At 37.5% G+C, this 12,071-nt stretch overlaps 1 protein-coding gene across 12 annotated transcripts in view; it reads left to right on the top strand.

Annotated features, from left to right (window-relative positions):
• The window catches only part of MYPN (myopalladin), a 128,419-nt gene that overhangs the window by 87,632 nt on the left and 28,716 nt on the right, over positions 1-12,071 (top strand). For 10 of the 12 annotated variants that reach the window (XM_008163057.3, XM_065553448.1, XM_065553446.1 and 7 more), the window contains 2 exons: positions 2,036-2,635; positions 5,789-5,933. In XM_008163057.3, coding sequence (XP_008161279.1) covers positions 2,036-2,635; positions 5,789-5,933 — 745 coding nt within the window. The other 2 variants (XM_065553450.1, XM_042856961.2) reach the window with 2 other exon arrangements.

Here is a 12,071-nt window from a genome sequence, read left to right on the forward strand (position 1 = left end):
TTTATAGAAAAGAAATAAACAAGGAAACCTACATAGCATCTTTCATTTAAAGATCTAAAAGTACTTTACAAAATTAACAATACTTTGAGGCAAGTGTGTAGTATCATATCACTTTTACAGATGAGAAAACAGAGATTAAGTGACTTGCCAACAGCTTGTTTGGCACATTTGGAAGGAAAAATCAAATGCACAACTACAAAATGTGGAATAATAAGCTAGATGGTAGTACTGCAGAAAAGGATTTGGGAGTTATAATGGATCACAAATTGAATATGAGTCAACAGTGTGATGCTGTTGTGAAAAAGGAAATTGTCATTCTGGGATGTATTAACAGGAGTGTTATATGGAGGCCAAGGGAGGTAGCTGTTCTACTTTACTTGGCACTGCTGAGGCCTCAACTGGAGTAATGTGTCCAGTTTTGGGTACCACATGTTAAGAAAGATGTGAACAAACTGGAGAGAGTCCAAAAGAGAGCAACAATAATGATAAGAGATGTAGAAAACCTGACGTGATGAACGGTTGAAAGAATTGGGCATATTTAGTCTATAGAAAAAAGGGCTGAGGAGGGACATGGTAAGGCTTCACAACATTATTAATGTTGCCCAGCACTTGAATGACTACGGGGTCCTGTGGAAAAAATAATATGTGATCATGTAATGAAAGGCTGTATCATAATGCAGATGCCCAAGGAGGCCAAATTAAATGTGCACAGGCAACCTTAATTCTGGCATTTCGTAACTTTTGAGTGCTTGACTTTGAAACCTTAATAATGTTCTTTTAACATAATTTTTGTGGGTACTAAATTATGTAAAGAACAACAGTTACATTTAAATAAATCTGAAGGTCCACTAAATTCATGGGGTTTGGATTTGGAGTTCCAGTTTGGAGCAGTTTATACTTTTAAACTTTCAGAAAGATAAATTTTCATGTGAAACATATAAATCCTGTAAAGAAAATGTAAGTGAATTCATAGACAGATGAAAGCACCATAAGGTTTGAAGATTCTATATAGAATGGTGAAGGCTAAAGTGCAATATAAAATGAACATTAAAAAAATAAGCAATAGCAGCTTTTCTATCTTTCTTTGTTAGATATTAAAGGAAAATTGAGCAATTTATTATATGATGACTCTTCACATCTCATATTTGTCATTTATGTTGTTTTTCACTAAGGGGAAAGGCAGCCTATTATCCATATGCTATATTTCCACATGCATAATAACAAAATATATCACATAATGCGGGGAATAATTTGCTTTGATTGCAAAGTGAACAAAGACCTCCGCTATAAACAACATCTAGGAAATAAAAATTGCATGAAATGCAGCTACTCCCTGAATGATGTACTCCAGCCCTGCACTGAATGTCAACACTAGCCAAATTAAGGCTGATTACATTTACTCTTGAAGTGTAGTTATTATAGAGTTTTGTTTACTATACTGTTGGCTTCAGCACTTAGTTTAAACTCCTAATAGATGTTAAAAAGGCAGGCTTGATATTGGATTGTAAAAGTTCATTTTAATTGTTCTCTCAGTTACACCAATGCAAGCCCACAGACTTCAGTGGAGATGAACTACTAACTACTAACCATAACAGCAGAATCTGACTCCCTTAAAATAGAGGAAATTAAGTCTCCGGATCAGAGTTTTATTTTCCTGCAAATAGTTCTCTTCACCTGTTAAAGTTTAAAAAAACAAAACTGTTCCTATCAAATAGGATGTATTATGGCACTGGGAAGAAAGGGGAAAGGCTTTTAGCAGGGGAAAGGAGTGGTTTATTTGAACAATATTTCCTTTCCACCCGATATCGTTCTCTTTGCTTGATGCCACAGAACATGGCATGTAACTGGAGCTGGGAGAAGGAAAGGAGCTCTCCCTGGTTTTTGTTATTAGCATCACCTTTCCTTTTGAGCCTGTGGTCTGACCAGCTGCACATGGAAATTTATACTCTAAGAATTACAGTGGCAGCGCAGACAACCTGTTTAACAGTTTGGTGTGGCACATGACAGATTTCACCCATCCTTGTTTTGTATACAGAGATCCCACCCAGTTACAACAGCTCCACAACCAGGTCTTGCTTGAACAGCAGCATCTACAGCAGCCATCTCCCCCATCTCCAAGAGAACTGCCATTCAACACAGGTATATTGAACTCCGCTACTTCATTCAACCAGCAGTCTACATCAACTATATACAAGCAGGCCAAAGTCTCTCCTTCACAGACATTCAGCTATACCCGACCGAAACAGTTCCTTGTGTCCCAGAACACCACACCACCTATCAACTCCCCTTCCAGCTCCCCAGTGCCTACATTCAGCAGCGTGCCTCAAGGAACCCAAAGAACAATGAACAAGGAAAATTTCGTAGGATCTCCTCCACCAATCCAGACAAGGTCTCCGGGAGGGTTTACAAGCCAAAGTGAGCAGCCTCTAGCAAGTCCCAAAGAATCAGTGTTGCCTCCACTATTGCTTTCTATATCTAGCCTGAACCAATTTCAGCCCCACAGCGTACTTCCTACTCCTGTCTCTCCAATCAGCCGGATTCAGAACCCAGTAGCCTTTCTCAGTTCTGTTCTTCCTTCACTTCCTTCTGTACCACCAACCAATGCTATGGGTCTGCCTAGAAGCGCACCAGCTGCGTAAGTAGCACAAACTTACAAGCTGAAGTTGGTACAGGAAGTTACTTTGAAACCATGGTTAATTTCTGTTTTGTGCTCACATAGATGTTTTGTTGAAATAATGTCAATCATGAAATAGAAATATAAAGATATTGGTGGGTTCTTATCCGTTAGTAGCATGCCCACTTCTTGGAAAGGAGGATTTGATTCATTCAACCCTTATGCCCAATTAAGGAAGCTTTGAGGCAGGCCCATCTGGAAGGATGGTAGCTACAACATGATACCTGGAGGACAGGGTGTACTCAGGATGACAAGATGGTAGGGTTAAAATGGATGGAGGCAGGAGATATTGAGGACACTCAGGACTTCGTCAGGTGACCCAATGGTAGGCATATAGAATAGGTATATCTAAAAATAATTTACAAAGGGGTGCTGTTTTGTTTGCAATTGTTAAATATTTAAAAGCTCTGATGAATTAATAGTTTCCAAATAAATGATAATTTAATTATTAGAATAAGCGGTAGAGAGAGGTTTCTGTGACAGACTAGTGTGCTTTATGTAACCAAACAAGTAAGATGTTATACCCAAAAGATTAATGTTTTAAGTGTCTCGTTTTTTTGTTAGAGAAACAAGATGGGTGAGGTAATATCTTTTATTGGACCAACTTCTATTGGTGAGAGAGACAAGCTTTTGAGCTTACACAGAGCTCCTCTTCAGGTCTGGGAAATGTACTCAAAGTGGAACAGATTGTTTAGCATAAGTAGATGACACATATTTCAAGGGACTGTTCAAGGTGAAGTGGCCAGTTAATACCCCTGCAGTCATGGGGGGAAAGGGGAAAAAAGCTGGGCATGGGGGGGGGGGTTAGTGGGTTATATAGTGTTTTACATAAATCTAGTGCCTCTATTCAGTCCAGGATTTTTAATGTCTAGTAAAGTTATGAATTTAAGCTCCCAGACTTGTTTTTTGAAGGTGTTGTGCAGGTGTCCTTTGAGGATGAAGACTGATAGGTCAAATATGGAGTGATCACTTTGTGAAAAGTGTTCACCCACAGGTGATATGGTGATTTTTGTCTTTTATTATTTTCCTGTGTGAGTTCATTTGAGAACGTAGGGATTGTCTGGTTTCACCCACATAATTATTATTGGGGCATTTAGTGCACTAGATGAGGTACACCCCAAGGTGTGATTGGCATGTGTAGGACCCATGGATCTTGAAGGGTATGTGGTTGGGGATATTGGTCATTGTAGCAGTGAAGATACATATAGAGTTTTTTGCATCTGTTGTTCTGGCAGGGTCTGGTGCTACTCTGAGTTGGTGTGTCCTGGTCTGTAGGAATGTTTCTGATGATGAGCTGGGAGAGGCTGGGGAGTTGTTTAAAGGCCAGAAGATGGTGTTCTGTCATTGTTTTCTTGACAGAGTTGAGATTAATAATAATAACTGCTGCCTCTCACACCAACACTGTGTTAGCATGTACTACACTAACACTTTTAAAGATCTTTTCATGAATAGACCTCCAAACTCTTTACAAAGGGGGAGTCAGCATTACTATCCTTATCTTACATATGGAGTAAGTGAGAGACAGCAAGGCAGTGACTGTCAAGAATAAACCTAGAGTCTCCTGACTCACTGTCCTGTGTGCATTCCCCATGGCCATAACTTTATGTCAAATACAGACAAATCTAGGAATTAAAAAAAATATACGTCTACTCCCAACACTCACCAGCCTTTCACAGTAAAGTTCGAAGAAGCCTCTCCTCTTGTACATTTACGATTGCTCAGCACCAGCAGGTAATTGGTTTCTGCTGAGCTCAGCAACATTCCTACAACACATGCCTGGGCTCTTCTGCAGTAGCAGCATGGAGGGCAGACATATGAAACAGAGCTGTCATGTTCTGAGTTAGGATTTTAACCTTACCCCACCAAACAGTGAATGAGATCTCTGCAGCTTTTACAACCTCACAACAACAACAGTAGGCAAAAACCAACCAAACAAAACCCACTTGGAGCTAGTGCATACGTACTGCAGAACAATAGTTCCTTTCTCATTAATCACACTTAACGTTTATATAGCGCATTACAATCATTAACTAATTAATCTTTAGAATACTGAGGTATGGTAGGTAACTATTATTATCCGCATTTACTGTTCCTGGCTCACAGCCCAGAGCTAACTCCACACGTAAATAGCTCTTAAACTGTCAAGGGCCAAATGTACATCTTAATATGGGAGCAAGCATCAAAATGAGGGGCATAAAAATAATCATACAGAGGAGCTGAAAATTATTTGAGTTAAACGGATGAACATTTAGGTCTAGGTATATTTGGTCCTACCTCGGTGAAGTGGATTGGACTAGATGACCTCTTGAGGTGCCTTCCAGCCCTACATTTCTATGATTTACCAGAACTTTAGCTTCATTAATTTTGCATTGGTGATGTTAAGAATTACTGCAGTAGGAGTGGTGAGATAACACCAAACTTGTGAGGAATGATCTAAGATAAATATGCTTTTCATAGTGATGGACTGTTACCCCTTCAACCGATACTTCCCATTAGTCAGAACACAACTAATTAATTATATTAGTACATTGCAGATTTACTCCTCAATTGCTTTTGGGGCAGGAAGGCCATAGTGTTCCAATGTCCTATTCTCTTAGCGTAGAGACTGTTGTTTAATATTCAAACATTTATTAAAGTTTGATTTAGTTTAAAAAGAGACAGCATTTCACAAATGGAAAAGTAGGGATTTGGCCTAGAAGAACCAGGATGGGGAGGGCACAGAAAGGAATGAATAATCAGGGAAAATATGAGAAGAGAAGGGGAGGGTGAAGACACACCCACTACATGGTTGCCCTGGTAAGGTAAAAACCATTAACTTTTTTGGTATGTTACATCTATGTCTCTGTGTACCTGCACCTAGATGTACACACATTTCTTGAATAGCTTGGTGTTATTCTGATGACATCATTCCAGAAAGCACGTGCATTCTTAATTCCTACTGGCATTAACGAGAGATAAATGCACACAGTAAGATAGTAAGTTTTTGTTCTCTGTTTAATAGATAAAGCAATCAGCTGATTTCTTTCCATATTTAGATTTTAATGAATGACATTACAAAAGTGATTGACTACTATTTATCATTACTAGCATTTTAGTAACAGATCTGTTTTCTAGAGCATCCCATGGACTAATGAAGAAAAATCTAAAGCCCCTGCACTTAGCAACGGATGATTATATTCACAACAATAAAGTTGCAGTTGTAAGGGACCTGCAGAGAAAAATGCATTTCAAAGAGGATGTCCGTCGACATAGTCAGCAGGTAAAAATATTGATCGTTATTAAAGTGCACTTCATTCACTCATCATAAGCAAGATAGATGTTGAGTCTTATGGGACGCAGATGCGTGTAAGACTGTGAGGTCTCGTAGTAAGTACTACTTTCCAATAACAAACCAGTTTTTAAAAGGATATAAAGAGGTATGGATTGTAGAATTTTGTACTGTGAGAGTTCTTATTTTTGCTTGATAGTCTGTAATAGAGAATATTTAGATAGTAGTGCAGGAATATAAAACCTTATCTGGGCGTAGGCTCTTCACCTGTACTGGATTTCACTTCCTCATTTTTCATGACATTTAATTAATTACACACATCTTAATTCATCTACTGTACATATTTGATACAACTTAAGTAGAGGAACTAATTGTATGAAAGATTGCTTATTTACTTGGGTTGAAATAGTCTGAATTAATATGCTATTTTAATTCTTTTTGTTATGAACATTTTTTTAGACAGCTGAGTAATATTAATTGAGAGCTTATTTCATTATCAGCTTATCATAAAAATGTTTGTGGTAGCCGTTATCTCCTTCAATAGGAACTTCAAAGCCAGTGTTAGGTGAGCTTGATTAAATAAGTTTTTAACAAAGCTCAAGAAAGTGAGTATCAGTTGAAATCAACTAGAATCAGTAAATACTTTAAAATGTGGTTGAATAAGAAATTAAGGTAGCAACAAAATGTTGGGGGAGGCTGGGGGAATTCCTTGATAATGCAGATTCAACAGCCATTTAACAATATTGGTATGAACTTGGACATGAAGGACTGAGAGTGTACGAATGGCTACAGAGTAGCTATTTTATCTGTGGGAAAGTATTCTGTTCTCACCACTTATATGGGACCCCTTGTACTAAACCCGTTTACTGAGGCTTAGTCCAAAAAGGAGGGATTTTCCCAAGTTTCTCACAAACAAGAACTTTAAGCATCTCTGAAAGAGAATACACAGATATCTGAAAACTGTGGCCCTGTGGAGTCAGTTACCCACGGTTACAACTGCTGTTGTAATCTCTGGCTTTTTAATTATGCTGTTAACCTTTCCTCTAATGGATTCCCCTCCTAGAACACTTCTAGTAAAACAATTGGCATGTGGTATGTTTTGCAGATGAATCACAAGTGTTACAGTTTGTACTTGCTAGGGTAGTAAGACAAATTATTTAGATAACTACTGTGAAATACCAGTCAGTCTTTCAAGTTAACTGCATGATAACTTCTGTAGAAACAAGGGGCACTACATAGTATTAAAGTTATCTACTGATACCACAAGTTATTTATATACTGTATTTATCGTTAGGTATGAGGCCAAACCAAAATCCTGAATCCTGCAGCCCAAGAACTTTGAGGAAGTTCAGATTTGACCCATCTCTAGTTACTATGATAACTTGCCAGACAACTACCCAATACTGGGGAGGTTCAACAAAAGTTAATGTTAAAAAAGGGGGGGAAGTCTAGTTCCACCGCAAAATGAAGAATCCATCTCCTCCACAAGGGATTCAGTGTTTGAGCTAAATCCACTGTTTTCACCTGTGCTTCCCAAATCCCCACCCTGAGCCACTAACATTTTTATACCTCCACAACTAGGGGAGGAGACTGCTTTGGTTGATGCTAGCACCTGAAAGTTTGAGAGAAAACCTCTTGGTATTGGTCTTCAAACAGGACATGAAATGAAGGAGGGGGGAAAAAAGAACAGTGGACATATGGATGCATTATATCTAGGTGTTTCTGCACTTGGCCACATGGGTGAGGGGTTCTGTCCCAACAAATGAAATATTGAAAAAGATTATTTTTTTATCAGGTATTTCTGCATTAACTTGGCTTTTTGTTTGTTTGTTTGCTTGGGTTTTTTTTTTCTTTTTCCTTTTTTTTTTTTTTTTTTTTCTTTTGGAGTACCAGGAGAGTTCTTTTTTAGGAATTTGTATTCAGTTTTTAATCAAACACTGATAAATCAGTACTGCATAAAAAAGATAAGTATTTAATGAATGGATATGAGTATTGTCCTATATTGAGCTTAGCTAGTAGTTTCATTATATTTGATTTTCTCAATATTGTTTTTACTAGGGCTGTCAAGCGATTAAAAAAAAGTAATCGCGCGATTAAAAAAATTGTGATTAATTGCGCTGTTAAATAATAACAGATTACCATTTATTTAAATATTTTTCAATTTTTCTACATTTTCAAATGTATTGATTTCAATTACAACACAGAATAAAAAGTGTACAGTGTTCACTTTATATTTATTTTTTATTACAAATATTTGCACTGCAAAAAACAAAATAAATAGTATTTTTCCATTCACATAATACAAGTACTGCGGTGCAATTTCTTTATCATGAAAGTTGAATTTACAAATGTAGAATTATGTACAAAAAAAACCTGCATTCAAAAATAAAACAATGTAAAACTTTAGAGCCTACAAGTCCAATCAGTCCTACTTCAGCCAATCGCTCAGACAAACAAGTTTGTTTACAGTTGCAGAAGATAATGCTTTTGCATGGCACTGTTCTAGCCAGCGTCGCAAGATATTTACATGCTAGATACTAAAGATTCATATGTCCCTTGATGCTTCAACCACCATTCCAGAGGACATGTGTCCATGCTGATGATGGGTTCTGCTCAATAATGATCCAAATCAGAGCGGACCGACGCATGTTCATTTTCATCATCTGAGTCAGATGCCACCAGCCGAAGGTTGATTTTCTTTTTTGGTGGTTCAGGTTCTGTAGTTTCCACATCGGAGTGTTGCTCTTTTAAGACATCTGAAAGCATGCTCCACATCTCATCCCTCTCAGATTTTGGAAGGCACTTCAGATTCTTAAACCTTGGGTCGAGTGCTATAACTATCTTTAGAAATTTCACATTGGTATCTTCTTTGCATTTTGTCAAATTTGCAGTGAAAGTGTTCTTAAAATGAACAACATGTGCTGGGTCATCATCTGAGACTGCTATAACATGAAATATGTGGCAGAATGCGGGTAAAACAGAGCAGGAGACATACAGTTCTCCCCCAAGGAGTTCAGTCACAAATTTAATTAACGCATTATTTTTTTAACGAGCGTCATCAGCATGGAAGCATGTCCTCTGGAATGATGGCCGAAGCATGAAGTGACATATGAATCTTTAGCGCATCTGGCACGTAAATATCTTGTGACACCAGTTACAACAGTGCCATGTGAATGCCTGTTCTCACTTTCAGGTGATATTATAATTAAGAAATGGGTAGCATTATCTCCTGTAAATGTAAACAAACTTGTTTCTCTTAGCAATTGGCTGAACAAAAAGTAGGACTGAGTGGACTTGTAGGCTCTAAAGTTTTACATTTGTTATATTTTTGAATGCAGTTTTTTTTGTACATAATTCTCCATTTGTAAATTCAACTTTCATGATAAAGAGATTGCACTACAGTACTTGTATGAGGTGAATTGAAAAATACTATTTCTTTCATCATTTTTACAGTACAAATATTTGTAATAAAAAATAATATAAAGTGAGCACTGTACACTTTGTATTTTGTGTTGTAATTGAAATGGATATATTTGAAAATGTAGAAAACCACCCAAAAATATTTAATAAATTTCAATTGGTATTCTATTGTTTAACAGTGCAGTTAATCATGATTAATTTTTTTAATTGTGATTAATTTTTTTGAGTTAATCACATGAGTTAACTGCAATTAATCGACAGCCATAGTTTTTACACATATTATCTCCATCTCCTCCTAAATGTTGTTGTATAGTATTTTTCTTATGCAGAGTGTTGTATTGTATCTCAAATATCAGAGGGGTAGCCGTGTTAGTCTGTATCCACAAAAAACAATGAGGAGTCTGGTGGCACCTTAAAGACTAACAAATTTATTTGGGCATAAGCTTTTTGTGGGTTTTTTACCCACGAAAGCTTATGCCCAAATAAAGAAAGCTTATGCCCAAATAAATTTGTTAGTCTTTAAGGTGCCACTGGACTACTAGTTGGTATTGTATCTCAGAGTTGTCTGAATTTCAGTGGCAGGGAAAGTGATTGCTGTATAATACAATTTGTGAAGCATCTTGGGAACATCCGAAATGAAAGATGTACTATGCTGAATATAAAGTGCTGCTATCATTTTATTATATTACTATAATTACTATTATATTACACAAGAGTGATTCATATAAATGTATGTCTTGATTCCCTATTTATTATCCAACAATGACTTTCATATGAAATCTGTTCAGCTTACAAGTCAAGAGTTTGCTAACTGTGCACTCAGCATGATATTTTATAATCCAGATGTGTTCCTTCAGCTTCATCCAATACATCATTCATCACCAACAATAAAGGATATTAGATGCAGAACATAGCCAGTAATTTTGCTGATGATGCATGAGGTGAAATAGATTATAATATAGTCTTTTACAGCTATGTTAGCTGTGCAGTACTGGCAGGAGTAAAAACATGTTTTTGCTAATAGATATAGCAGATGTAAATTTTACTGTGTGTGCAGTAATAGGATGCCATTTTTACTAAATACTTTAATCATCATAACCATCCTTTAAACTGAATTACGCTTACAAGCTTCATTTCAATGGGACTAGGAATGGGAAAAGTTCTACTACTTGGACAACACTTGTGAGTTAACAGCAGTATTATTTCCTTGGAAAGCTACCATACAAGTTATATAATTGATAGGAAAACAAAGATAATGAAATCTCCAAACCCTGTGTTATAGTAAAATTAAGGGAACTAAATCTACAATAATCAAGAAAAGTTAGAGTTAAAGAATGAGAACAAGGAGTTGGATTAGTTGTGCGAGTAGAACCCCTGCAGCCCTAAGAATTATGAATTGTACCCACACATTTATGTTGTTTACCATGAAGAAAACTATGCAGCAATGCTCTCTGGCTGTATCTCATATGAGACATTGAGAGCAGCATGTGATTGTTTTATTGTTAGTACAAAGAGTAAAGCTACAGATGATTAAGTAATGGCCATTTTGTTCACAGCCTTCAAACACATATGTATGCTTCCCTTTCCCTGGTGAATATGATAATGTCCAGGATACAGGAGGGCTAGAGTTTATCCAAGGGCTCTTCTAGGCACCCTAACCAATAACAGAACTACACCTCATAAAAACCAAACACAGCAACAGCAGATCAGAGTTCATTTCCTTTTTACTTATTCTGCACCAACACCAACAAAACAACCAATCATTGATAATCACAATTATGTCATCTCAGATCCCACAAAACACAGTCAGACCTCACAAAGACCCCCAAAACTCCCTCAAAAAACCCTGTACCCTAAAGGACTATAATCACACATACTTCAGCCATCCCAAAAAGCAACATACAAATTTAGGCTATTTTGGATGAAGGGAGGGAACTAAATTCCAAAGTAAAGGTACCCTTATGGAGAATGCCCAGTTGTATAATACAAGACAAAACAGGGTTAGTAATTGGCAATATGCCAAAGGATACAATTCAAGATCTTGGTATTAATATGTAAAACTCTTAGCAATCTGGGCTCTCTGGGAACGTCTACACAGCAAAAACAACCCTGTGGCAATGACTGTCAGAGCCCGGGTCAACTGACTCAGAATTGAGGAGCTCACCCTGTCTAAAAACAACAATGTAGCCTTTTGGGCTTGGGCTGGAGCCCAGGTCTGAGACCTGGCAAGAGGGGAAGGTTCTCCGAGCCCAGTTTCCAGCCAGAGTGTCTACACTGCTATTTTTAGCCCACCAGCACAAGCCCATGAGCCCAGGGAAGGGTTGCTGTGTATTTGTACCCTAATTACTTGAGCAGTCACCAACTGCTTTATGTCCCTGGCTAACAGTTATGGTCTTTTTTAAGGCCCTAGGTCTAATCAAGATCAAAGAGAAAGGTCTCTCTCGGACAACGGTCCTCATTGATAGAATTCACCACCTAGAAAACAGTCATTGAGCTTTTCATACTCTGCTTGTTAGGACACTGCAAACCCATTAATTCAGTTGGTCTGCCTTTGACAGTTTGGGTGCACCTTGTCCTCCCCTTCACCCACACACACTTGCTCTTTCTTCTGTTTTCCTCTTGCATCTGACTACTTGAGAACTGATCATTTGGGGGTGATTTATATTTTTGATGCCTGTGTATTATATGCGAGTGGCTGTGATTTTAGAT

The sequence above is a fragment of the Chrysemys picta genome, chromosome 7 (assembly GCF_011386835.1).
Source record: "Chrysemys picta bellii isolate R12L10 chromosome 7, ASM1138683v2, whole genome shotgun sequence".
Classification (NCBI taxonomy): domain Eukaryota; kingdom Metazoa; phylum Chordata; order Testudines; family Emydidae; genus Chrysemys; species Chrysemys picta.